Below are 25,863 nucleotides of genomic sequence, written 5' to 3' on the forward strand. Positions count from 1 at the left end.
TTTTATAGCAATGCCAGCAACATTTACATTTTACAGAATACAGGAATAGCTCATGTAAATCTTCATGCTAAGGTGTTGGGAGCAGAGGTGTTCTACAAGCAGCATCCCTTAAAGGGAATTACTGTAGCTTTTCTAAAACGTCTCATTTCCCTAGATGCAATGTTTTAGTGTAATTAAATTGATGGCCATCAATCTGACAGTAAAGTGATCCTTATCCCAGTCTCCACAAATCAACTGAGCAGAAATTGCTGGTTGGCTCGGCAGGGCAACGTAAGGCAGAGAGATGTCATTCTATGGCCAGTACAATTTGATGAATGATGAATTATCAACAACAAAAAAGACTGCCTAGCTGCATATAGCCAACTAAATTGTACTGAGCATGCTTATACGGAAAGTGAAAAACATTTGACTGCCATTGGCTACACATGGTCTACAGTTCCATCCTACATTATTTCTATGGTCCACCTTAATCAGCATCCACGTCTTGAAGGCTCACACTGCCCGTCATCGTCCAGTCTGCTTGCGTCATCCGAATCTCACCTCCACTTGAGTTGCCGTGGCAACCACCTCCCAGCTCGCGCGTAGCATGCACCCCTTAATAGCACATGATGAGGGGAGAGTGCGCGCTGCGCGATCGTTCTATGCAGACGATACAAAGTTTGCCTGACGACAAACTGAAGTCTTCCTCTGCTCTATGTTCGCTCAGAGATACTTTTGAGGAGATCGAAAACTCCATTGTGAACGCTGCCCATGCGTCGTCAATGGGTAGCGCGGTGCATTCTGGACGTTTCTTAGACAAGGAGCGCACTCCTTCAATTGGAGTCTATTGGGCGCTAGCTGAAAAACCCAACATTAGCACGAATAGAGCACCACAGTATGAGTCATAATACACAAAACCTAGCGGTCAAACAGGAAAATGGTTCCAAACATTTCCCCACAAGTTCTTAATTAACTGACTTGACTAGTTAAATAAAGGTAAAATAAATAGGGGATTTTAGAAACACTTAAAATAAGGGCTGTATTTCATGTAAACTTACCCTGGCGTGACATGTTGATAACCTTGTAAATCTCTTCCGGACAAGGTAACTTTTATCAATATATTTGCCTCTATTTACCCCCAACAAATGAATTGCTAATTAGCTGCTAATCATAAATAGCTGCAAATGCCATGATGATCTGAACAAGACTGCCAAATCAAGGCAAAGGTAAGAATCTCTGGATTAAACAGGCAGCAGGGTGGTTAGAGTGTTGGGCCAGTAACTGAAAGGTTGCTGGATCGAATCCCGGAGCTGACAAGGTAAAAATCTGTTGTTCTGCCCCTGAACAAGGCAGTAGGTCGTCATTGTAAATATGAATGTGTTCTTCACAGACTTGCCTAGTATTAAAAAAAATACAATCTGATGTTAGATAAATTGGCAATTCTGTACAATTAACACAATACTGGTTAGCAAAGGCATCAGCTAGAGGTGACATGCAGGAGCTTGTGAGATTTGTAGTTTTGCATGTCTACTTTGATGCTAATTATAATTTTCGAATCAGACAGAGACTAATATATTGATTAGTCACCTTGTCCAATAGAGATTTGCATGATTATCAAAACGTAATTGCAGAGGTAAGCCTACATGAAACACAGACCTTATTTTAAGTGTTTCTAAAATCCCCTATGGGAAAACTGAATGGAAAAAAAAAATATTGGAACCATTTCCCTGTTTGACTGCTAGGTTTTATGGGTACTATGACACCTCCACTGTGGGGCTCTATTTCGTGATGTGAGATAATTAACTTGTTCTCTGTAATATCATATCTTTGGAATTGTGCCATTACACATTATTTCAAGGGAAAAGGGCAGTTTTCTAGACTCATATGCTGCGTTCAAAACAACTGAGAACTCTGGAAATCTCATACTTCTGACTTCAATGCATTCAAGACAACTGGGAACTTATTAAAAAAAACTAGCTCTGACTGAAATCTTTTTGAATGGTCATCCAACTCGGAATTCCAAGTCGGAAACTCTTATCATTCTAGAGCTCTGACTTTCCAACCTGAAGATCATCAGTGTCATGATTTGACCTTGTTTTTTTTCAGTTTCCATTTGTCTTGAAAGCACCAATACCCTGACTTTTGGTGCTTTCAAGACAACTGGAAACTCTGAAAAATATGAGGTTGGGTTGAAAAGTCTGAGCTCGAGAAAGAGGCTTGAGTTCCCGGGTTGGAATTCCGAGTTGGATGACTGTTCAAAAGATTTTTCGAAGTTGGAGCTCGTTTTTTTCCCTGTTCCTAGTTGTCTTGAAAGCACTGAAGTCAGATATTACAGAAATCTGAGATTTATGAGTTCCCAGTTGTTTTGAACGCATCATTTGAGAACGGATTGCGTGACGATTAGTTTAGCAACTGCGTGACGCAACATGACTACGTGAACGCGACTGGTCAACGGTCTGCTGGGTGGGGCGTTACACGTTCCTCCATTCATTGCCTGTAGGATTACTATCTCCTCCTTTCTCTAATATCTCTGGTTCGCTACATACTTCATTGCTGAGAAGAAATTTACGTCCGTGAACGTGGCTTAGCGTTAGGCCAGAGCAAGGAGTTGGGTATCCAGGCAAATTCGCCCTAGTTTAAAAAAAGTATGTTTCAAACCGGTTGATTTTTACTAATAATAAAACACGCTGACTTTACGCCTGATATGTCCTGTTACCTGTGCATAGGCTACAGGACTGGCCTCAATGTCATAAAGCTAGCAAAATATAAAACATTGACACATTGTAAAGATAATGAAACACCGATGTAGCAAGTAAGCAGAGTAAAAACAGTCGGCGCTGATTTGAGTTACCGTCTTCCAGAATACGGCATTCTGAGAGGATGTTTTAGTGACCTATGGCAATTCAGAAAGCTTATTGAATACCTTGATGAATGTGTTTGTTTTTTATGCCCTTGTTTTCTTTCTGCTTGCATTTTGTAATTTCTGTCATTCATGGCTCATTTATAAAATATACATTGGACTCTATGACGGATAAAATAATGGTTAAATTAAAATAAATAACTAAATGTCTTCGAGCAGGAAAGAAAATCGAGCCCAGTCATAAGTCAGTGGTACAGACTGACGGAGCATTGATTTGAAGACATGGCGAACGACAAGGTTAGTGCCATAAATTGGGGAGTTCAAATCTGAGCTTTTATTCGCAGTTGTAGTACTTGTTTATTAACGTTATTTACCTTCAGGTCTGTTCAATGTAGATAACGTGACCGTGGTGTTTCTAGCTTTATGCTTTTGCGGAAGAGCTGTCACGCTAGCCTACTAGCTAGCTAATGTTAGCTAACTAAACATTACATTCGTATCAACAACCTGATTTACTAGTCCATTGGGCGACTGCAGCCGTTATTATACTGGGTATGATGTCTGTAAGAATGTAGAATAGAAACACGATACTCATAACCATATTTATGGCCTGTAGATTTCCCATGAGCTGTCAAAGTTGTGCTGTGTACACTAGTCTAGAGTAATCAAAAGTCGATCAAGAAAGTAAAACAGTAACGTAAACTACATTAACAAGCATTAGTATCGCCGAATAATGGATTTAGTTTACAATGTAGGTAATGTGACAGTAACCATTAGAAGATTTGGATGGAATATATTTTGGCCGTTCTGCTGCACTAGGTGAGACAAACTAGATTAGTCCCAATAAGCAAAATGACGTTGAAACGACGCAGGGTTTGTAAACGCGGATATCGACTCTGCCGCTCGAGCATGCTTTTGGGGCATAGTCGACTGCGCGCTGGACTTCGGGCTAGAAGGTCGAGGGTTCGAGACCTGCTCCCTGCCTGTTTCATTACAATACGTGGTTTCCAGACGCCGAAGTTAGGTTAAATGTAGGTTTTGAATGAATGGCAAAAATACGTATTTTCTGGACGTTGAAATAGTTATTTTCATTACAATACGTGGTTTCCAGACGCCGAAGTTAGGTTAAATGTAGGTTTTGAATGAATGGCAAAAATACGTATTTTCTGGACGTTGAAATAGTTATTTTACAGACGTGAATTCATTTTCAGTTCTGAATGAAAGTTGTATAGACGTCTATGTTTGGACCAAATTCAGACCAGACCAAACCAATTCTGAACCAAACATAGACGTCCATCACAAGAGGCTGCAGAGGTGAGGGACGGCTCCTAATAATGGCTGTAATGGAGCAAATGGAATGGCATCAAACACCTGGAAACCATGTATTTGAAACAATTCCCGACTCTGCTCCAGCCATTACCACAATTAAGGTGCTACCAACTTTATGTGCAGTCTACGTTTCGGCTAAATTAAGATTGGTCCAGACCGAACAAAATTTGAACCAAACATAAACGTCAAGGCCGGTCCGGAATGCACCAAAGAAAGACTGGCGTTGGGCGGTGCTTACTCGGGTGTAGGCTACAATGGAATTTTATGAATGCCCATCCATGTGGTAGGCTTACGGTTTGTTAAACAGGCAGTTAGTTGCATTGGCTTTATTAGTCCTGATTTCTGTGACTAATCAATTTTGCTATTTAAATTCGGAATATCAGCAACCCAGCTAACTTTATCAGGAGTTAAACTGAGCCTATTTGCAAAAATAATCAATGCTTTTACACAGCGGAAATTCAGATTCTCAAATTCTCAATGTTCAGTTTATCAGAAATATACGGATACTAACTTTAAACCACTGATCATGACAATTTAGCCCACGGGGTGTAACTCCTGGAGAGCAGTTGTGAGTATCCTGATTGTCCATTTTACTTTGACCAGGCCCATGTTTAGGATACATTGTTTAACATGGCAGTGCATTTGTTTATTTGATTGGTCGCCATTTAGGTTAGGCTATTTGATCGGAGAAACCTGCATGATGAAAAAAGTCTGTCGCATTACATTGTCATACATGTAATCTCCATCCTGTATGCTACAGAAAAGGCTACATTATTTCTACCATAGACTGTATATGCTACATGATTTATGTAAAAAAAAAAAATATGGAACGTTCGTGGAGCGCCGCAGCGATGCGGCCTAATGAGCGGGCGGGCTGGCCCTACTTTCTTGTTTTGAGGCTCACATTTTGGTCCTAAGAATTACTGCATTCTGTTTTCTCTTAATATTGTCATTGTAGATTTTTTTTTTCTCCCAGTTATCAGTAGCCACCCAGGATATGACCAACCACGCCTAATTATAGAAGATTCATATATTAACTGAAATCCTGTTTGATATGTATGTAATTGACCTTTGACATGTACTACAACGGGACCCCTTGAGACCACTGAAGGACCTGGCAGAGCTCAAGGACCAGCTAGAGGACATTCAGCGGCGTGTGGAGAAGGAAGTACAGGCTGGGATCCCACAGGTCAGATGTCTGACACACACACAGGCCTCTGGCTGCTTTCACGCAAACATGACCTCATACAATCCCTCACTTTTCTGTAGTTGTTATTGATCAGGTCTGTAGATGTGCAGACAAGAGTACACGTTTTCCATACATCTTGTCAAACTGTCAGATGGGCCTTAGATGAACATCATACCCGTTTGTTGTGTGTTTCAAACACGAGGGTGACTTTTTGTTGTTCCAGGGTGGCAGTGTGCTGGCCTCTCCTTTCCTTAAGGGCTTCTTGGCAGGATATATTGTGTCTAGGCTGCGATCCTCTGCGGTTTTGGGTGTGATCCTTGGGACTTGCACAGGCATCTTTGCAGCTCAAAATTTTGGTGTGCCCAACATCGAGCAAACCCTGAAAGACTTTTTCAACACTCTAAAAGGACCCGGCAAATAGCAGCCCTGGTTCTGGGGGAGAAGATGGATCACTGAACCAAAAAACCTGCCCCCTAAAAAATATCCATTGAACTACTCCACTCCACAGCCTTCAGTTTTAGATTGCACAATGGTACTGAATTCAGAAAAATAATGTTTTGTTTGTGTGGAGAAATTTAGGAAAAACCAATATGGTTGCTTGAATTATGCATCACGTCTTTACAATCATCTCTTGCATTGTGTGCAATACTCCTCAGGGGCTTATGTATTTTTTTTTATATATATTAACTGGAAAGATAATGTTCTTATTTTATGCAATGGGGATTTTACTGATGGAAGTGGGTGCTTTTATATGGGGGGGATTTTCTTTGCCTCAGGACAGCTTTCAATTTGGTCTTGCTTGTAGATTAACCATCCAACCTTGTTATACCCAAAGTATATTTACAACATACTGTAGTACCCATATGTTAAACATGACCATGAGAATATTATGTTAATATCTACAGATCTGTCCCTAGCAAGTTCTCTGCCTATGTTCTGACTTTTAGGTCACTGTAATCCTGTATTGACCTGTTCCTAGTAGACCAGTGTTTTTTTGTGTCTGGTTGATAGTTCTGTACACTGAGTACATCACAATGCAGTCTATATAATGGTGCACAGTGACCTCTACAGGGGAACTATCGACCTGCAGTTTGCATCCATATCGGTCAGGTGGTCCTGCCAGGAGTTCCTGTGATTTAGCAAAGTAAATCCATATACCAACTGATATAACCCTGGACATATGGCTCAAGCATTGCAATTCTATTATTGTTCAGTACTGCCTTCTCAGCCAGAACGAACAACATGGGAGAAGTTTCTGATTTACCACAATACTTGTTTACTAGGCCCAATCTTGAGCCATGCACTATTAGGTTAATGATATTGTCCTCAGAGTGGGTTGTAGTCTCCTAGCTTCTAGGACCCCCAGCCGTTCCATGTATTTTAAATATTCCACAGCTAGCACACCTGGTTCAACTAATCATCAAACCATTGAATAGGTGCCATTTCAGAGCTAAAACTAAACTTTAAAAAATGCTAGAGGAGAGATTTGAAAACCACTGCCGTTGTCACCAGACTGACAGATGTTGGAGAGCCTAATAGAATGAGATGCTCACAGTTATTAATGTTCTCAGCCCTAACATGAAATCTATATCGGTTTCATCTCACAGTGACATGAGAAATCACCAATAGCAGAGCATTTATAATTGGTTTTCCATACATGAGGTATGCTATGTCAGTGATGTCTGTTCTTGTTGTGACAAAAATGTAGCTGCACATTTTCTTTTGCTTTGGTATGTACACTTGAAATGGTATGACATTTCATTTACACGGCAGCCCTTTTAATAAAGTGTTTCATTTCAGTGGCGTTTATTTTGACTTAATTTTATTAGCTAGAATGACAGTTACACCTTGGTTGGCCTAATCTCAGTTTTATGGTTAGCAGTGAGCAGCAGTTAGTACACCTGGCCTTGTTGTATCAAAATAAAGAAAATACAACAAACGAGAACTTGTTAGTTTCCAAATCCATGTGCTGGATTATTTAGAATGTCCACAGAATCGGGGCAATCTGAAAGGAAGTGCTTAAATGTAGATATGTCTAGTGGGACAGTTTTACTGGTCCTCACAGCTCACTGGTTTTTACTCATCTGTAAATAAAGAGAAATGTACATTACCAACAGAATAGCCAGATAGTTCCTTACAGCATACACATGTAGTCAGGCGATACTTTGAAGAAAGGTCAACGATTAATTGCTTCCTATTTTATTGGAAAATTACATGCCACAAGGGTACTTACTACTCGGCATCACATCAGGAATGGCCATCACATGATTGAGTGCTGCAAAAGGTAGTAAAAATGGATGTGAATTAGGGCTGTCAAACTATTATGAGAGTTAATTGCTGTATTTGCTGTGATTAATCGCAAATTCATAATTTGCTTAAATGTAACTAATTACATTTTTATACAAAAAGCATTACAAGAATATTGACATCTTGATTTTGTTCTAAGTAATGGTAAACAAAATCTAACCTCAATGTAAACTTGTTTTGACATCGCACTGTTGTTTTTAGCTGAATAAATTATGTATTTTGGATGTTTTCAGTCTATTTTGAATGCTTTCAGACTGTGAATTATTGCATAAAATAAATAGTGCCCTAAAATGACAAACATACATTTCAGTTAACGGATTAACTCTTGACAGCCCTAGTATGAATACATAATAATAATACATAATCTAAGAGCATTAACCACAATGGATTAATTCACAAAAAAATTCATTAATATCTATCTTCTCTGAAGAAAGGGAAATGGAGACTAGTCAGGTCCAAGGAAAATTCCTGATTCATAAGGAAACTTCAGGTTGGAATTGTTTGGTTTCATTTGAGTATTTCTGATTGGCTGACTTGATCAGCATCATCAGTTGTTAGTGGAATATTTTCTTGAACACAAAGGGGAACTAAAATATCTTGTCTCTGATGCAACTAAACCGAAAATAGTGCACTTGTTCAAGAAATCAAATGGTTAGTTGGAACTTCTAGGGTCAGTTTGTTTAGAAACAGATTAAGATAACACCTGGACTTAAAAAAATATTCCTATGGAGATTCTCTATTGAGCATGTTTTTAAGGATAAGGCTTAATCTTTGTCTGGGAAACTAGTCCCTGAAGTAGAAAAGAGTGAAGTGGGTCTAGTGTGTATGGGACCCAACATCTGAATATAATAATAAAATAATTTAAAAAAAAGAATATCCATCTATATTCAACTTCAAAATGAATAATCAACTTCAAACAGGATCTTACCGGATGTGGCGCCGCACCTAGCAGGCCCGCTGGTTACGGTGCCAGAGAGCTGCTTCCCACTGGCATCCACACACCAGCAAAGGGGTTTGTCGTTCAAGCACTGCTGGAGCAGGTAGTTGCCCTGCTCATCACACTGGGGTCGGAAGGATTCAATACTCACTGGCTTCAACCCTGTTGACTCCAGCTGACACTGCGTGGGAGAACCTGATCCTGTGTGGATGAAGAACACCTGTTACGTGATGAGAGAGGAAGTGAGATAAAGAGGGGGCGGGGGAGCTTTGAAAGGGGGGTTTACTGGCATGACAGTTGAAATGTCAATGAATAACATTTCATACCTTCCTTTGGCCCTTGGGTAACTGTCCCCTGAAAAAGGAAGCCGAAAGACAGAACTGAGAATAAAGGCAAATTCAAGAGACTGCTAATCATGGTTTAACATGTCATTTCTATAGCTGAAGACTGACCTCATCAACAGACTCATCGATCAGTAATGGCTTGGTGTTCATGGGCACATGCAGCTTCATGGGGACAGCAGCTGTAGACAGAAAGAGAGAAACTTTCATATACATTTACAAAGTTTAGCCTACATAAGATACAGTATCTTTTTGAGTGGTAGTTCACTCATTTCCTGTTCAAAAGGCTCCAAATAGAGGGTGTAGCTCTGATAGCCATTAGCTAACACTGGAACTTTACAGGACCAGGTCCTGAGGAGAGCATATTGTCTCACCAGCGCGCCCTTGACTCAGCTCGTTCTTCAGGGATTTGCTCTCTTCCTGCAGGTCTTTAATGTCGTTCTTCTGGCCCAGGACGAAGTAGGCCGTCAGAGCCTGACCAGCAATGAGCAGGCAGGCCAAGAGGGTGAAACCAGCTATCTTGAAGGCCCTCTTGTTGGACCCTCTGTGAGGAGACAGAATATAGAAATTGAGAACATGATGGATACTTTATTGCTTTGTTATAAGTCTGATGGATGGGACTTTTCGTATAATTCCGCTATTACAGTAATCAATATAAATGTGTATGTGGCAAAAAAAAAAGAGTTGAATCAATTACTAGACCATACTAAATCATGCCTTCTTTATGACGGTAATATTATTTTCACAACAAAAATAATGACGTTGCTGGGCAGACACAGGAATTTATCTAGATTCTAAATCACATTAAAACAAAGATAACATCTATCAGCTTATATATACACAATTTATGTAATCACAGATTAAAACTAATACTGCTCAACAATTTGTATATCTAGATAGGTGTTTGGCCAGCGTAGTAGTGATGATCATGCTTTTTAGTTTGGCAAAAAAAAAGTACATTTTTGTCAGTTTGATCATTGTTTCCTTTCCCCTGGGAATATTTTTTTTGACATAACACAACTTATTTGAAATTACCCTGTAAATGTTAGAAAATTATAATAAAGACATTGACAAGATAAAATGTATGTAATATTCCTTACTCTGCTGTAGTTCCTACATTAATTGCGGTCTGCTCGCTGGAAGCTCCGATGAGGGGCTGTCTCTGTGGGTCCGACATCCTGTAGTAGTCTCTCTGTTACAACCTTTTAAAGGGGGTTTCAATCTGAAATGGCTCACCCAAAACAGACACCGTTTATAACCTGTCCGAGGAGAAGGGAAATTGAGGTTGGTCAAATTCAAGGAAAGTCCCTGACTCATAAAATAAACTCAGGTTGGACAGTTTGGTTTCATTAAATGATTTCTGATTGGCTGACTTGATCAGCATCAGCAGTTGTTGGTGGAGTATTTTATTTAACACAAAGAGGAACTACAATATTTTAGGTGTCTGCAGCAATTCAACCAGAGAGGAAGAGCCGAAGCGAAGCATAACTGGGCCCTAAATCTGTCTTCTCCAGCAGGTGGCATTTTTTTTTGTTTTATTCGCGCACCAAGCGAGTCGTTTTTGCTGGAGGCCAATAGGAGTTTAGAATTTGATTAACGAAAAAGTAATTGCTTATTTGCTACGTATGCCTTATTTGATCGAACGTACATTTTGTAATGTTCAGGTTGTCACTAGTGTACTGATATAAGTAGGACACGTGACATCCCAGCCACGTTGAGAAAAACACTTTATATCGGAGTTGTGCCTGTCCACACGCATATTTTCCCTCTCATTAACTATAATTCATTGTTAGAGCTGCCACTTAAGTATCTGGTCAATATAATGGATAACCTGTGACTAAACCGTAAACAATTTTTCCTTGTTAAAGAGATCAAATGGTTAGTTGGAACTTCTGGGGCAGGATTCCTAGAGAGATTAATGCTGGCCTAAAAAACTATTTAAATTAAGAATCTCCATTGACTATGCTTTTTAAGGATTAGCCTTAATCTGTGTCCTGGAAACCAGCCCCTAGAAAAGTGAAGTAGGTTTTGTGTTTATGGGACCCAACATTTGAGTATAATACAATCCCTCAATGTGTATTGTTTGGGTATGGATTTACTATTCTTGTCTGGTTTAGAGGTATATTTGTTGTGCACATATTGCTGTATTTAATGTGTCTATTGTTTTTACTATGTACTGCAAAATGAATTGCACCTCAGGGATAATAGACTCTTCTCTAATAAGGGGAATTTGTCAGAGAAATGGGCATTTACCTGTCTGACAATGGTATTCCCCCTAGTAGTGTCACGTTTAGAAATCTCCCAAAGATAATTTACAGTAATTTTACTTTAAAACATGAACCACACTTAATTATTTGGAACCAATGATTAGTACATTGGACGAAAGGTCAAAAAGGTGGCCAATGAAGGGTAATAGCCCAAATGAGTTTACATTACAAAGCAGTTACAAAGGTCGCGTTCCCCTGCTCAGATGTTGCATGCATCAACTAATGATTGCGTGTCTCATCGACTGACAGATTGCTATAAGATGTTGTTAGCCGGTATGTAAAATACCAAATCCAGGGGTTGTAAGATCTGGCATGAATCAGCAATGCCTGGGCAGAGGAACGTGTAAAAGATCTGTGATTGGTCAAAAGACACATTTGTTGAAAAAAGTCAGAATTGGGTTGCCTGTGTAAACTCAGGGGCGGCAGGTAGTCTAGCGCAGAGTTTCCCAAACTCTGTCCTGGGGCTCCCACTGGGTGCACGTTTAGTTTTTTTGCACTAGCACTACACAGCTGATTCACGACAGTAGTAGGCCTAATTACCAACAATGACGAGACTGCCTAAAGGGAGGAGGTGAGGGCCCTGGCAGAGTGGTGTCAGGAAAATAACCTCTCCCTCAAAGTCAACAAAACAAAGGAGCTGATTGTGGACCTCAGGACACAGCAGAGTGAGCACGCACCCATTCACATCAACGGGACCGCAGTGGAGAAGGTGCATACTTGAAGTTCGTTGGCGTACACATCACTGACAATTTGAAATGGTCCACCCACACAGACAGTGTGGTAAAGAAGGTGCAAGAGCGCCTCTTCGACCTCAGGAGGCTGAAGAAATTTGGCTTGGCCCCTAAGACTCTCACAAACTTTTACAGATGCGCAATTGAGAGCATCCTGTCAGACTGTATCACCGCCTGGTACGTCAACTGCACCACCCACAACCTCAGGGATCTCCAGAGGGTGGTCCGGTCTGCCCAATGCATCACAGGGGGCACACTGCCTGCCCTCCAGGACACCTAAGGCACCCGATGTCACAGGAAGGCCAAAAAGATCATCAAGGACATCAACCACCCGGGCCACGGCCTGTTCACTATTTAGTCACCAGCTACCATCTAGAAGGCAAGGTCAGTACAGGCGCATCAAAGCTGGGACCGAGAGACTGAAAATCAGCTTCTAGCTCAAGGCCTTCAGACTGCCATCACTAGCCAGCTACCACCTGGTTACTCAACCCTGCACCTTAGAGGCTGCTGCGCTATATACATAGACATGAAATCACTGGTCACTTTAATAATGTTTCCATTCTGTTTTACTCATCTCATATGTATATACTGTATTGTATTCTACTGTATTTTAGTCAATGCCACTCAGACATTGCTCGTCCTAATATTTATATATTTCTTAATTCCATCCTTTTACTTTTAGATGTGGTGTATTGTTTTGAATTGTTAGATACTACTGAGCTAGTAACACAAGCATTTCGCTACACCTCCAGTAACATCTGCTAATGTGTGTGGGGGGGGGGGGGGGGGGGGGTTGCGCGCATCAGGACAGTGTTTAAGAGCATTGGGGGGTTAAGGGGTTGGGTTAAATGCAGAAGACATTTTGGTTAAATGCATTCAGTTGTACAAAAATGACTAGGTATCCCCCTTTCCCGATAGACATCCAGGTTCTACCAGACTGATTACGTGCATGAAGTACAAGCAGAAATATTTGTCACTACAAAATGTTGACTACTTTATCAGCTAATAATATTCCATTTTGCTCTCATTCAAATAATTATCTATAAAATCATTTTTTAGTTTAATTTAAAAGGGTTGGATTGTGGTATTGAAGCCCGTTTTGAGTGGTCCAACAAAAATCTACTTCCGGCAGTGTGGATGAACAGGAATAAAACAAAGCATTGGCAAAACAACGCAGTGGCTCAGCGAGACTTAATGGACCAGTCCAGACGTTTTTTATTTCAATATCAAACCATCCTCGGTAAAAACGAAGTACCTTACTGTTTCCCCCAACAATTGACTTTATTTTGCTTCTTAGCAAAGAGCAATTTCTCAAGCAAGAATCTTGCTAGGACTGTCTGGGAGTGGTCCGGATGGGGAGGGGAAAACTGAAAACTAGCCTTTAGTGCCAGAGAGGTTTGGAACTCATTGCTCTATTAACCAATGTATCGCCTAGTGATGTCCCCAGTCAGGCCAAAACCCCATCACACCAAAACAGGATGAGATTTTAGGCAGTCTTTAAAAAAAAAAAAAGCTCATACACTAAAAGGGGATTACCATAATTTCCACAATATTATTCCAACCTATGTGGAAATAAAAATATATACACTATCGGTCAAAAGTTTTAGAACACCTACTCATTCAAGGGTTTTTCTTTATTTTTTACTATTTTCTACATTGTAGAATAATAGTGAAGACATCGAAACTATGAAATAACACATATGGAATCATGTAGTAACCATAAAAGTGTTAAACAAATCAAAATATTTTATTGTGTGCCTTCTTAAAACTTAATTTGTGGAATTTCTTTCCTTCTTAATGCATTTGAGTCAATCAGTTGTGTTGTGACAAGGTAGGGGGGGACATGAAGGTCAGTCAATATAGAACATTTCAAGAACTTTGAAAGTTTCTTTAAGTGCAGTCACAAAAACCATCAAGCGCTATGACGAAACAGGCTCTCACGAGGACCGCCACAGGAATGGAAGACCCAGAGTTACCTCTGCTGCAGAGGATATGCTAATTATATTTACCAGCCTCAGAAATTGCAGCCCAGCCTCCCGGGCGAAGCAGTGGTCTAAGGCACTGCATCGCAGTGCTAGCTGTGCCACCAGAGATTCTGGGTTCGAACCCAGGCTCTGTCGCAGCTGGCAGTGACCGGGAGGCCCATGGGGCGGCGCACAATTTTTTATTTATTTATTAAAACATTTATTTATTTGACCTTTATTTAATGAACCAGGTAGGCAAGTTGAGAACAAGTTCTCATTTACAATTGTGACCTGGCCAAGATAAAGCAAAGCAGTTTGACACATGGAGTAAAACAAACATACAGTCAACATACAGCTTGCTCAGGAATGCACGCACAGTGAGGCGAAGACTTTTGGAGGATGGCCTGGTGTCAAGAAGGGCAGCAAAGAAGCCACTTCTCTCCAGGAAAAACATCAGGGACAGACTGATATTCTGCAAAAGGTACAAGGATTGGACTGCTGAGGACTGGGATAAAGTCATTTTCTCTTTACCCCTTTCCGATTGTTTGGGGCATCGGAAAAAAGCTTGTCCGGAGAAGACAAGGTGAGTCCTGTGTCATCCCAACAGTAAACCATCCTGATACCATGCTTCTCAGCCAAGGGAGTGGGCTCACTCACACTTTTGCCTAAGAACACAGCACTGAATAAAGAATGTTACCAACACATCCTCTTGAGATTTTTTACAATTTTACTAGGCAAGTCAGTTAAGAACAAATTCTTATTTTCAATAACGGACTAGGAACAGTGGGTTAACTGCCTGTTCAGGGGCAGAACGACAGATTTGTACCTTGTCAGGGATTCGAACTTGCAACCTTTCGGTTACTAATCCAATGCTCTAACCACTAGGCTACCCTGCCACATCTCCCAACCATCCAGGAACAGTTTGGTGACGAACAATACCTTTTCCAGCATGATGGCGCACCTTGCCATAAGGCAAAAGTGATAACTTAGTGGCTTTTTGCCCTGCATGCTTGTGCTCAAATAATTTTTATGCACTATGAGAGGTAGGCACTCCTTTTCAGTTATCTTCAGAAAAGTAAGGTTCCTTTAAGCACAAAGTCATACACAGTTTTTTTGTTCATGAATAATGTTGTATATTTAGACTTTGTGACTTAGACTTTAATTGTACTTTGTAGGATGATATTAACATTCTGAATTCAACATGTGGTTACTAGCTAGCTAAGGTATTGTATGTGTGAACGATGCCTTGCTCCTCGACTGATTCCAGTCCTTTGTATTGTGCGTCCATGTTGTAGAAAGAGGCGACAATTGGTAGAACATTTTTTATGCTCTACAAATGTTTTGTCTTTTATTTTGGATGCAGAGAGATAGAATTCTGATTCATTGAAACAACCTGATCTCCAAAGGCCACGTCTATAATCTCAATCAATCACACACAACGTAGAGCTACAGCTGTGCAGTTACAGCAGTTACAGCTGTGCAGTTACACTGGTGCCGCGACCTGGATTCATCGTTGATCGACGTTAGCTCAATTACCAGGCGCTGCTGCTCTAGAGACTCTTTACATCATTGAGGTACTCCTGTCGCCTTGTGGCAAAGAGCAGAACTGCAGTCTATTTTCTTTCCTGTTTATTCATTTCCCTGAAAACAATGTATTGAGAGTGCTGTTTATGGTTAACTAACATAGGTGTTTTCACCAACATACATTTTAACATAACAGTGGTTTAGTGACATGGCATCTTATAATGGTGATGATGAACCCAAATTCACTGCCGAGAGGTGGAGGTTTTTTTATCATACCCTGATTAAACCACTGTAGAGCGTGTAGGTGCAGTAGGTTCCCCCATGTTTTGCTCCAAAAAAAGTTCTGATGAAAGCCCTTCATCTAGTGTTAATCAAAATGCCCCTGTAGATGGTCTAGCTGAGCTGGTCACTCAGCCCGGGAAATATGGAGCTCCATTAGGGAAAAAAATACAGTGGTAGGTTCAGCACTCATGAGCCACCAATAAGTACAGAGAAGATAAGGGATCATCACTCGGAGTCAGCAAGATATGTAGACCTCAGTAAAAATGAAGTTCATCATGCAATCAGACGTGAAGGAACCTACATATAGAGGAGATGGTACAGACAAACGTTCCATTCATAAATGGGAGGAGCCGATGAGAATATACTTGAGGAGGAAGGGGTGTCATGTTGGGGAATAATCGTATGAGATGATTTGTTGATTATCTGGCAAAGAAAGAGACATGGTAAAGATACATTTACGCAATCAGACAACTGTTGATCCTACAGAGAAGCTAGAGATTGTATTTGACATTCTGAAACAGACTTTCAGCAATTTGGCCTACTCATGCATGCCTTTAGCTGAGTTGTACAATACTAAACCTGTACCCGGAGAGGCTGTTATGAAGTGTTGGATTCGATTGAACAAGGCTGTAGATGTCGCTGACGAGGGCCTTAAGAGACAGGGTAAGAAGACTGACAGCACCAACTCAGATGTCTTCATGATGTTTGTAACACTGCCTTGACCCCAAACTGGCAGAGGTATTCCAATACAAGTCTGCTGAGAAATGGATTGCAAGTGAAGTACAGGAGATAATCTATGAACCCCAGGCAACTCCATGTGAAGGCGGGGCCAATGCGGGTGCGTGCAGTGACACTTCTCTCACCGCCAAACAAGATGTGCAGAGTGCAAGAATCAAGAGGCTCATTCACCTGCTTGAACATACCTCAGAGAAGAGCATACCACCTGTTATGGTTTCACACATGCCCTTCAGGCTTAGGAAATTCAGGGTTTGTGGATCAACAGATCACTCCACTGTGATTTACTCTAGACATGAGAACTTGTGCCTCTGGTGCTTTTCCCCTGATCATTGGAAGTCAAATTGTCTAAAACAGGGGTAACGCTATGCCAATTCTGCCGGTGAGAGACGCCCAATACAGCAGCAGAGAAACCCACCACAGCAGCAACTGTTCAACTGACACGCCCACAGGTGAAGGGGGGAAATGTGGGTGTTCAACTGTCTTCCCCCAAGAAAGAATTTGATGATCTCGAGAAAACATATGAGATGTTGTGCTCTGATGTGAAAGAAGGAGAGAAAATTGTTATGTTAGGTTCACAAGAGGCTGAGTCTTTTTCAGATTTGTTTTACAGCTCTGTCTGTGTCTGTACATGGGAAAGTGCAGCTTAAGGGCATGCTTGACACTGGATCTATGGGGGGGGGGGGGCCTCATCAAAGTGTTTCTATGATTTGGAGATTAAAATCTATGGGATAGATGGTAAAGTGCCCACCCTAGTTGTTCCTAGACAGCATGATGATCTTATCCTGGGATCGAATGTCATTAAGCATCTATTGCATGAGGGGCCTTGATGAATCCTGGAAGCTAGTCAACAACATGGATGGCCAGACTCACTCAACAGTGTGTGGGCAGTTTCTATAGATGATGACAAGTGTCACAAGATGGAAGGGACAGGAATTTGATGGCAAGATTGGGACCATGAAGCTTACTCAAGCTGTGACTCTTTTTCTCAAGACTGAACACTTAGTTTGGGGTAAACTTCCTAAAAAATGTGGCATTGTCTCCAGGCAGCACTGTAAAAGTTGAGCCTACCAGGTCAAAGGTCATGCCCAGAAACATACTTGTAGAGTTATTATGCCCATGTGAGGACATGGCTGGGCCCCTTTAAAGGTAGTAAACTGTTCCAATAAACATCTCACTCTAAGATGTAACATGAAGCTGAACGATGTGTCTACATGCTTGGCTGATGAGGATGCAACAATCTTTTAGAAGTACACAGCCTTTACCACACTGAAGGGACTTTATGAGTACAATCACATGCCACAAGGTCTGTGTAACAGCCCGGCCTCTTTCATGAGAATGATGTTAAGTATATTTGGGGTCCTACATTTCTCAAATCTCCTTTGTTACCTGGATGACTTGTGATCTTTGCACCCACCGAGGAACTGGCTCTGCAGCGACTTGAAGTTGTGTTTAGCCATCTAAGTACCAACAACCTCAAACTAGCACCCAAGAAATGCCACTTCCTACAAAGAACAGTGAAATTCCTTGGACAAATCATTAAAAAGGACAGTGTGTCAGTGGACTCTGAGATTTTTTGTATTTCACCTTTATTTAACCAGGTAGGCTAGTGGAGAACAAGTTCTCATTTACAACTGCGACCTGGTCAAGATAAAGCAGTGCGACACAGACAACAACACAAAGTTACACATGGAATTATCAAAACATACAGTCAATAACACAATAGAAAAAAGTATATATACAGTGTGTGCAAATGAGGTAAGATAAGGGAGGTAAAGCAATAAATAAGCCATAGTGGCGAAATAATTACAATTTAGCAATTAAACACTGGAGTGATAGATGTGCAGAAGATGAATGTGCAAGTAGAGATACTGGGGTGCAAAGGAGAAGAAAAAAAAAGAACAGTATGGGGATGCGGTAGTTGGATAGGATATTTACAGATGGGCTATGTACAGGTGCAGTGATCTGTGAGCTGCTCTGACAGCTGGTGCTTAACATTAGTGAGGGAGATATGAGTCTCCAGCTTCAGTGATTTTTTGCAATTCGTTCCAGTCATTGGCAGCAGAGAACTGGAAGGAAAGGCGGCCAAAGGAGGAACTGGCTTTGGGGGTGACCAGTGAAATATACCTGCTGGAGCGCGTTCTACGGTTGGGTGCTGCTATCGTGACCAGTGAGCTGAGATAAGGCGGGGCTTTACTTAGCAAAGACTTGTAGATGACCTGGAGCCAGTGGGTTTGGCGACAAATATGAAGCGAGGGCCAGCCAACGAGAGCATACAGGTCGCAGTGGTGGGTAGTATATGGGGCTTTGGTGACAAAACGGATGGCACTGTGATAGACTGCATCCAATTTGCTGAGTAGAGTGTTGGAGTCAAGGATCGGTAGGATAGTCAGTTTTACGAGGGTATGTTTAGCAGCATGAGTGAAGGATGCTTTGTTGCGAAACAGGAAGCCGATTCTAGATTTCGTTTTTGGATTGGAGATGCTTAATGTGAGTCTGGAAGGAGAGTTTACAGTGTAACCAGACACCTAGGAATTTGTAGATGTCCACATATACTAAGTCAGAACCATCCAGAGTAGTGATGCTGGATGGGCGGGCAGGTGCTGGTAGCGATCGGTTGAAGAGCATGCATTTAGTTTTACTTGCATTTAAGCGCAGTTGGAGGCCACAGAAGGAGAGTTGTATGGCATTGAAGCTCGTCTGGAGGTTAGATAACACAGTGTCCAAAGAAGGGCCAGAAGTATACAGAATGGTATCGTCTGCGTAGAGGTGGATCAGAGAATCACCAGCAGCAAGAGCGACATCATTTATGTATACAGAGAAAAGAGTCGGCCCGAGAATTGAACCCTATGGCACCCCCATAGACTGCCAGAGGTCCGGACAACAGGCCCTCCGATTTAACACATTGAACTCTGTCTGAGAAGTAGTTGGTAAACCAGGCGAGGCAGTCATTTGAGAAACCAAGGCTGTTGAGTCTGCTGATGAGAATGTGGTGATTGACAAGAGTCGAAAGCCTTGGCAAGGTCTATGAATACAGCTGCACAGTATTGTCTCTTATCAATGGAGGTTATGATATCGCAGCTCTTTCAGAACATCAGCTATCTGGATTTAGGTTAAGGAGAAATTGGGGAGGCTCGGGCAAGTTGCTGTGGGGGGTGCAGGGCTGTTGACCAAGGTAGGGGTGGAAAGCATGGCCAGCTGTCGAGAAATGCTTTTTGAAATGCTTAATTCTCAATTATCGTGGATTTATCGGTGGTGACAGTGTTTCCTAGCCTCAGTGCAGTGGGCAGCTGCGAGGAGGTGCTCTTATTCTCCATGGACTTTACAGTGTCCCAGAACCTTTTGGAGTTTGTGCTGGAGGATGCAAATTTCTGTTTGAAAAAGCTAGCCTTTGCTTTCGTAACTGCCTGTGTATATTGGTTCCTAACTTCCCTAAAAAGTTGCATATCACGGGGGATATTCGACTCTAATGCAGTACGCCCAGGATGTTTTTGTGCTGGTCAAGGGCAGTCAGGTCTGGAGTGAACCACAGGCTATACCTGTTCCTGGTTCTACATTTTTTTGAATGGGGCATGCTTATTTAAGATGGTGAGGAAAGCACTTTTAAAGAATAACCAGGCATCTTCTACTGACGGAATTTGGTTAATATCCTTCCAGGATACCCGGGCCAGGTCGATTAGAAAGGCCTGCTCGCTGAAGTGTTTTAGGGAACGTTTGACAGTGATGAGGGGTTGTCGCTTGACCGCAGACCCATTCCGGACGCAAGCAATGAGGCAGTGATCGCTGAGATCCTGGTTGAAGACAGCAGAGGTGTATTTGGAGGGAAGGATGATTAGGATGATATATATGAGGGTGCCTATGTTTACGGATTTGGGGTGGAGAAGGTGGAGGCCTTAGCAAGCTAAGGTATTGTATGTGTGAACGATGCCTTGCTCCTCGACTGATCCCAGTCCTTTGTATTGTGCGTCCATGTTGTAGAAAGAGACAATTGGCAGAACATTTTTGTGCTCTACAAATGTTTTGTCTTTTATTTTGGATGCAGAGAGAATTCTAATTCATTAAAACAGCCTGATATCTGAAGTCCACATCTATAGTCTCAATCACACCATGCAGAGGTACAGTACAGCACCGGTTACTTACAGTTGAAGTCGGAAGTTTACATACACTTAGGTTGGAGTCATCAGAACTTGTTTTTCAACCACTCAACAAATTTCTTGTTAAAAAATTAGTTTTGGCAAGTCGGTTAGGACATCTACTTTGTGCATGACACAAGTCATTTTTCAAACAATTGTTTACATACAGATTATTTCACTTATAATTCACTGTATCACAATTCCAGTGGGTCAGACGTTTACATACACTAAGTTGACTGTGCCTTTAAACAGCTTGGAAAATTCCAGAAAAAGATGTCATGGCTTTAGAAGCTTCTGATAGGCTAATTGACATCATTCAAGTCAATTGGAGGTGCACCTGTGGATGTATTTCAAGACCCACTGGGAATGTGATGAAATAAATAAAAGCTGAAATAAATCACTCTTCTGACATTTCACATTCTTAAAATAAAGTGGTGATCCTAACTGACCTAAGACAGGGATATTTTACTAGGATTAAATGTCAGGAATTGTGAAAAACAGACTTTAATTGTATTTGGCTAAGGTATGTAAACTTCCCACTTCAACTGTATATACAGTGCCAGTCAAAAGTTTGGACACCTACTCATTCCAGAGTTTCTTAATTTTGGAAAATTTTCTACACTGTAAAGTAGTGAAGACAAAACTATGAAAAATCACATGGAATCATGTAACAAGTGTTAAACAAAAAGTATATTTTATATTTAACTTTCTTCAAAAAGTAGCCACCCTTTGCCTTGACAGCTTTGCACACTCAAACATTCTTTCAACCAGCTTCGTGAGGTAGTCACCTGGAATGCATTTAAATTAACAGGTGTGCCTTAAGTTCATTTCTGGAATTTCTTTCCTCCTTAATGTATTTGAGCCAGATGTGTTGTGACAAGGTCAGCATACAGAAGATAGCCCTATTTGGTAATTGACCAAGTCCATATGTCAAGAACAGCTCAAAAAAGCAAAGAGAAACGGCAGTCCATCATTACTTTAAGACATGAGGGTCTGTCAATCCAGAAAATGTAGAACTTTGAAAGTTAAGTGCAGTCACAAAAACTATCAAGCGCTTTGATGAAACTGGCTCATGAGGACGGCCACAAGAAAAGAGCTAAGACCCAGTTACCTTTGCTGCAGATGATAAGTTCATTAGTTACCGGCCTCAGAAATTGCAGCCCAAATAAATGCTTTACAATGAGAATGTCTTAACGGACTTGCCTAGTTAAATAAAATAATAATAGTCCTGCTGAGCGCAAACCAGATGGGATGGTGTATTGCTGCAAGAATGCTGTGGTAGCCCTGCTGGTTAAGTGTGCCTTATTCTATATAAATCACCTCCATGTTTTACAGTGGGAACCACATATAAGGAGATCATCTGTTCACCTACTTCACATCTCACAAAGACGCGGCGGTTGGAACAAACTATCATTTGTTTTTCAACAGGACAATCACCCAACACGCCTTCAGGCTGTGTAAGGGCTTAGATCAAGGAAAGTGATTGAGTACTGCATCAGATAGCCTGGCCTCCACAATCAGCCAACCTCAACCAATTAAGATGGTTTGGGATGAGTTGGACCGCAGAGTGAAGGAAAAGCAGCCAACTAGTACCCAGCATATGTGGGATCTCCTTCAAGACAGTTGGAAAAGCATTCCAGGTGAAGCTGGTTGAGAGAATACAGTGTGCAAAGCTGTCATCAAGGCAGTGTGGCTACTTTAAAGAACCGGAAATATAAAAACACTTTTGGTTACTAAATGATCCCATACGTGTTATTTCATAGAATAATAGTGAAGACATCAAAACTACAATGTAAAAAAAGTAAAAATAAAGAAAACCCCTTGAATGAATAGGTGTGTCCAAACTTTTGACTGGTACTGTATGTATGTATATATTAATTTTCCTAGAAAGACTTGGAACAAATAGAAAACACACTGAAGAACCAGACAAAACGGTTGTTTGGAATTAACCTTTTATTGAGTGAAAAACTCAACGCACATTTACAGACGACGCCCACGACGACCTCCCTTTCTTCGGGTGCTGTCTGATGGAATAGGGGTGACATCCTCTGCAAGGAGAGCGAGCATTGGTGGTCTTCACATGCATTAACAGAATTGTACATTGAATCCCAGATTCATTGACATCCCCATTTACATTTGTAATTAATATTGTCTTTTAGGGCATTGGAACAGAGCGACTCGCTAACGATATGTCACGCTGAATAAGTGCGTCTGCTAAATGACTGAAGTGTAAAAATGCCATGGTTGTGACAACAGCATGCGAGAGTATAGCGTAAACTGTAATGTAAATTACACAGCCTCCTTGTTCAGGAAACTCCCAAGAAAACAGGCCAAGAGAAGAGTTGAATTGTTTCACATGTAGTATTCAAAGACCAGCAAAAAAATACATTTCCAAATGAAAAATGTATATCCTCTAGAAAACATCACACAACCAATAGATTTCACCATTGATGCATTAAATATGCAGACGCATGGTAGTGTTTTCCAACCCTCTCCTTGATTAGTTGACTCAGCCACATCAGTGCAGGGGCTATAACTAACATGTGGATGGGACCATCCATTGGTCCAAGGCGAGGGGTGAGAAACATTAGTATATCAAAAACATTATTCAACCAACAGGACGACTGAGCTAAAGCTTACCGATGCGTCCGATTTTCATGCCAGAACGAGCCAGGGCACGGAGAGCAGACTGTGCTCCTGGTCCAGGGGTCTTGGTTCTGAAAGGCAAATGTTCACAGTTCCACAAAAGACAAATCTAATGTGTAGTCTACTAGAGAGATCCAGTTCCACAACTCAGAAGACTAAGCAAAAAATAGACTGCACTCCTAAATTGATTGTTCTATTTACAGTGGAGTAGTAGTCAAAAGGAAACTATGCGGCCTACCAAAACTATTTAACTACATCAAGCACTGTGCAACCCCATGGATGTACAAAACACAAGGTCTGACGGAACAACAAAAGGTTTCGCTTCAGCGAACAGAGGGAGGGATTCATTACCTGTTACCGCCAGTGGCCCTCAGCTTAATATGCAGGGCAGTGATTCCCAGCTCCTTGCACCTCTGTGCCACATCCTGGGCGGCCAACATGGCAGCGTAGGGGGAGGATTCGTCTCTGTCGGCCTTTACCTTCATACCACCAGTCACACGGCAGATAGTTTCCCTGGAGGGTGCCGGGACACGTTTAGGGCAAAGCATTTGAAATCAACACTGAACAGACAATAATGTGATGACATCGATTGATACTCTATCAGGTCACTTGAATATTTTCCAAAGCCGAGCATTCATGGTCCCAATGCCTCCCGTACTTACTTGCCGGAGAGGTCAGTGACATGAACGAAGGTGTCGTTGAAGGATGCAAAGATGTGGCAGACTCCAAAGACATTCTCGCCTTCGGCAACCTGAGGTCCCAGGGCGATGACCTGTTCTTCCTTCTTTTCCTTACCCTTGCGAGGTGCCATAGCTGCAAAGGAATGCACGTTGGTCAGCATTTAGTTTAAGCGTCAGTTACCAATCCTGCCTGGCATTAGCAGGTGACCGGATTGGGGCGAGGCAGGAAGTAACATTTCCATATCTATATCTATCAAACTGGCTAGATCCTGACTCCTGGTAGGGGATGGATACATTGAGACAACTTCACCACAAGATGCGTTTGAATTGCTGTATTTAAACGGTGTCACTCACTAGTTATGTGCACAATGAGAATACTTAACAAAATGTCAACCATTATTGCAACTGACCAATAATTAATTACTAGCTAACGTTACATACAAGCAGTGGTGGGAAAAGTACTCAATTGTCATACTTGAGTAAAAGTAAAGATAACTTAATAGAAAACAACTCAAGGTAGTCAACCCTGTAAAATACGACATTAAAAGTATTTGGTATAAAAAAAAAAGTACCAAAAGTAAAAACCATTTAACATTCCTCATAGTAAGCAAACCAAACCGCACAATGTTGTTGTTTTTATTGATTGATAGCCAGGGGCACACTCAAATGAAGCATTTGTGTTTTTAGTGAGTCCGCCGGATCAGAGGCGGGAAGGTAAGTAAGGATGACCAGGGATGTTCTCTTGATGAGTGTGTGAATTGGACCATTCTCCTGTCAACATGTAACGAGTACTTTTGGGTGTCAGGGAAAATGTATGGAGTAAAACGGTACATTATTTTCTTTAGGAATGTAGTGAAGTTAAAGTAGGAAAAGTATTAACAAAGTACAGATACCCCCCCAAAACGACTCACGTAGTACTTTAAAGGATTTTTTACTTAGGAACTTTACACCAGTGTATACAAGTGTCACATGGCAACACACGCCAGTGGAGTGGCCTTAACGTCAACTAACTTTTTGTTAACTACCAGACACCAGAATGTATTAAACGACTGTGTGCTTGTCACAACAATGTAAAGACTAAAAACTACAGCAGCCCATAGTTTACCTGGTTAGCACGGTCCAATCAACGCGACAGCAAGCTAGCTACAATGTCTAACCGTTAGCGCACCATGAGCAAGCTACACTCCACATGACACTCCGGTACAATTAAAGACATAGATAACACTTCCCAGCAGCAAACATGCACACGAGTGAAGACATTCGGCACAATATGGTTAATATAACTAGTTACACATGAACCCCACTCAATGTGCTTCAGCAAACTACATTTTCAGGCCTCGCGATGATGAAAATCGCCTCTTCCAGCCTACACTAAAGTAGTCTAATCCATAAACTTCTAGTCCTATTTTCGAACAAATTGCACATTTTCCTTAGCTATAAGCGCTTACTTTATCGAATACAAGGACAAGGGGTAATATACACTTTAAGGGATTGAGGATTCATGTGGATAACAAATCTGCGATAATTTACCTGTGTGTGTCTCTAGTAAAGCCGAAACAGAAAAGGAAAGAACTTTCTCAACCGGGTTGAAAGTTCAAGCTTTTTCCCCCCCCGGAAGTGGATCTTGCTTTTTACTGCCTCCTAGCTGTTTGTATGTGCGCAGCACGCAATCAGTTTAGAAAGGATCGGCCTTTATTTTTTACAGGTACACAGCATAATTTTCAACTTGTGAAATTCTGCTATTTCAACCCCAAAAATATATAATCAATATATATAAAGGTAAAATAAAATATATAAAGCTATTTCGTAATGTCATAGTCCATGCCAAATTATACAATTTGTTTCACTACATTAAATAATCCAATGCCACATGTCAAAATCCTTTAAAATCCTCTAACTGTTTACAGTCCTTAGACCTAGATATTTTAGAGAAAATAAGAAACAGACCTAATTCACGATTTC

General features: G+C 41.2%; 3 protein-coding genes across 7 annotated transcripts; 1 reads left to right on the forward strand and 2 right to left on the reverse strand.

The window, feature by feature from the left end:
• The first annotated feature begins 1,188 nt into the window (after positions 1-1,188).
• Positions 1,189-7,153, forward strand: LOC110510193 (SLC35A4 upstream open reading frame protein). 5 transcript variants are annotated; one of them, XM_090226494.1, is made up of 4 exons: positions 1,189-1,205; positions 3,059-3,135; positions 5,255-5,354; positions 5,578-7,153. In XM_090226494.1, exons 2-4 carry the CDS (start codon positions 3,122-3,124, stop codon positions 5,773-5,775), a joined length of 312 nt encoding a protein of 103 aa, XP_090082620.1. In that variant the 5' UTR covers positions 1,189-1,205; positions 3,059-3,121; the 3' UTR covers positions 5,776-7,153. The 5 variants fall into 5 exon arrangements, with proteins under 5 accessions (XP_090082620.1, XP_090082619.1, XP_090082616.1 ...); XM_090226493.1 differs by lacking the exon at positions 1,189-1,205 and adding an exon at positions 1,215-1,297; XM_090226490.1 differs by lacking the exon at positions 1,189-1,205 and adding an exon at positions 2,519-2,624.
• Positions 7,154-7,159: 6 nt separating this feature from the next.
• cd74b (CD74 molecule, major histocompatibility complex, class II invariant chain b) lies at positions 7,160-10,144 on the reverse strand. The gene is given in 7 exon segments (NM_001124441.1): positions 7,160-7,438; positions 7,588-7,629; positions 8,590-8,799; positions 8,925-8,952; positions 9,051-9,121; positions 9,314-9,483; positions 10,040-10,144. Coding segments are annotated over 7 exon segments (606 nt in total). The 5' UTR covers positions 10,117-10,144; the 3' UTR covers positions 7,160-7,430.
• A 12,372-nt stretch (positions 10,145-22,516) lies between these two features.
• rs14 (40S ribosomal protein S14) lies at positions 22,517-25,467 on the reverse strand. The gene is given in 5 exon segments (NM_001165056.2): positions 22,517-22,623; positions 23,216-23,292; positions 23,573-23,734; positions 23,884-24,034; positions 25,432-25,467. Coding segments are annotated over 4 exon segments (456 nt in total). The 5' UTR covers positions 24,033-24,034; positions 25,432-25,467; the 3' UTR covers positions 22,517-22,555.
• Positions 25,468-25,863: the final 396 nt, after the last annotated feature.

Source organism: Oncorhynchus mykiss, chromosome 29 (assembly GCF_057628025.1).
Source record: "Oncorhynchus mykiss isolate SJ-2025 chromosome 29, ASM5762802v1, whole genome shotgun sequence".
Classification (NCBI taxonomy): domain Eukaryota; kingdom Metazoa; phylum Chordata; class Actinopteri; order Salmoniformes; family Salmonidae; genus Oncorhynchus; species Oncorhynchus mykiss.

What these genes read in the sequence shown, in the direction of transcription:
- LOC110510193 (XM_090226494.1), top strand. An exon ending in TACAGGCTGGGATCCCACAG is followed by an intron (nt 5,355 to 5,577) that starts GTCAGATGTCTG and finishes TTGTTGTTCCAG; the next exon opens with GGTGGCAGTGTGCTGGCCTC.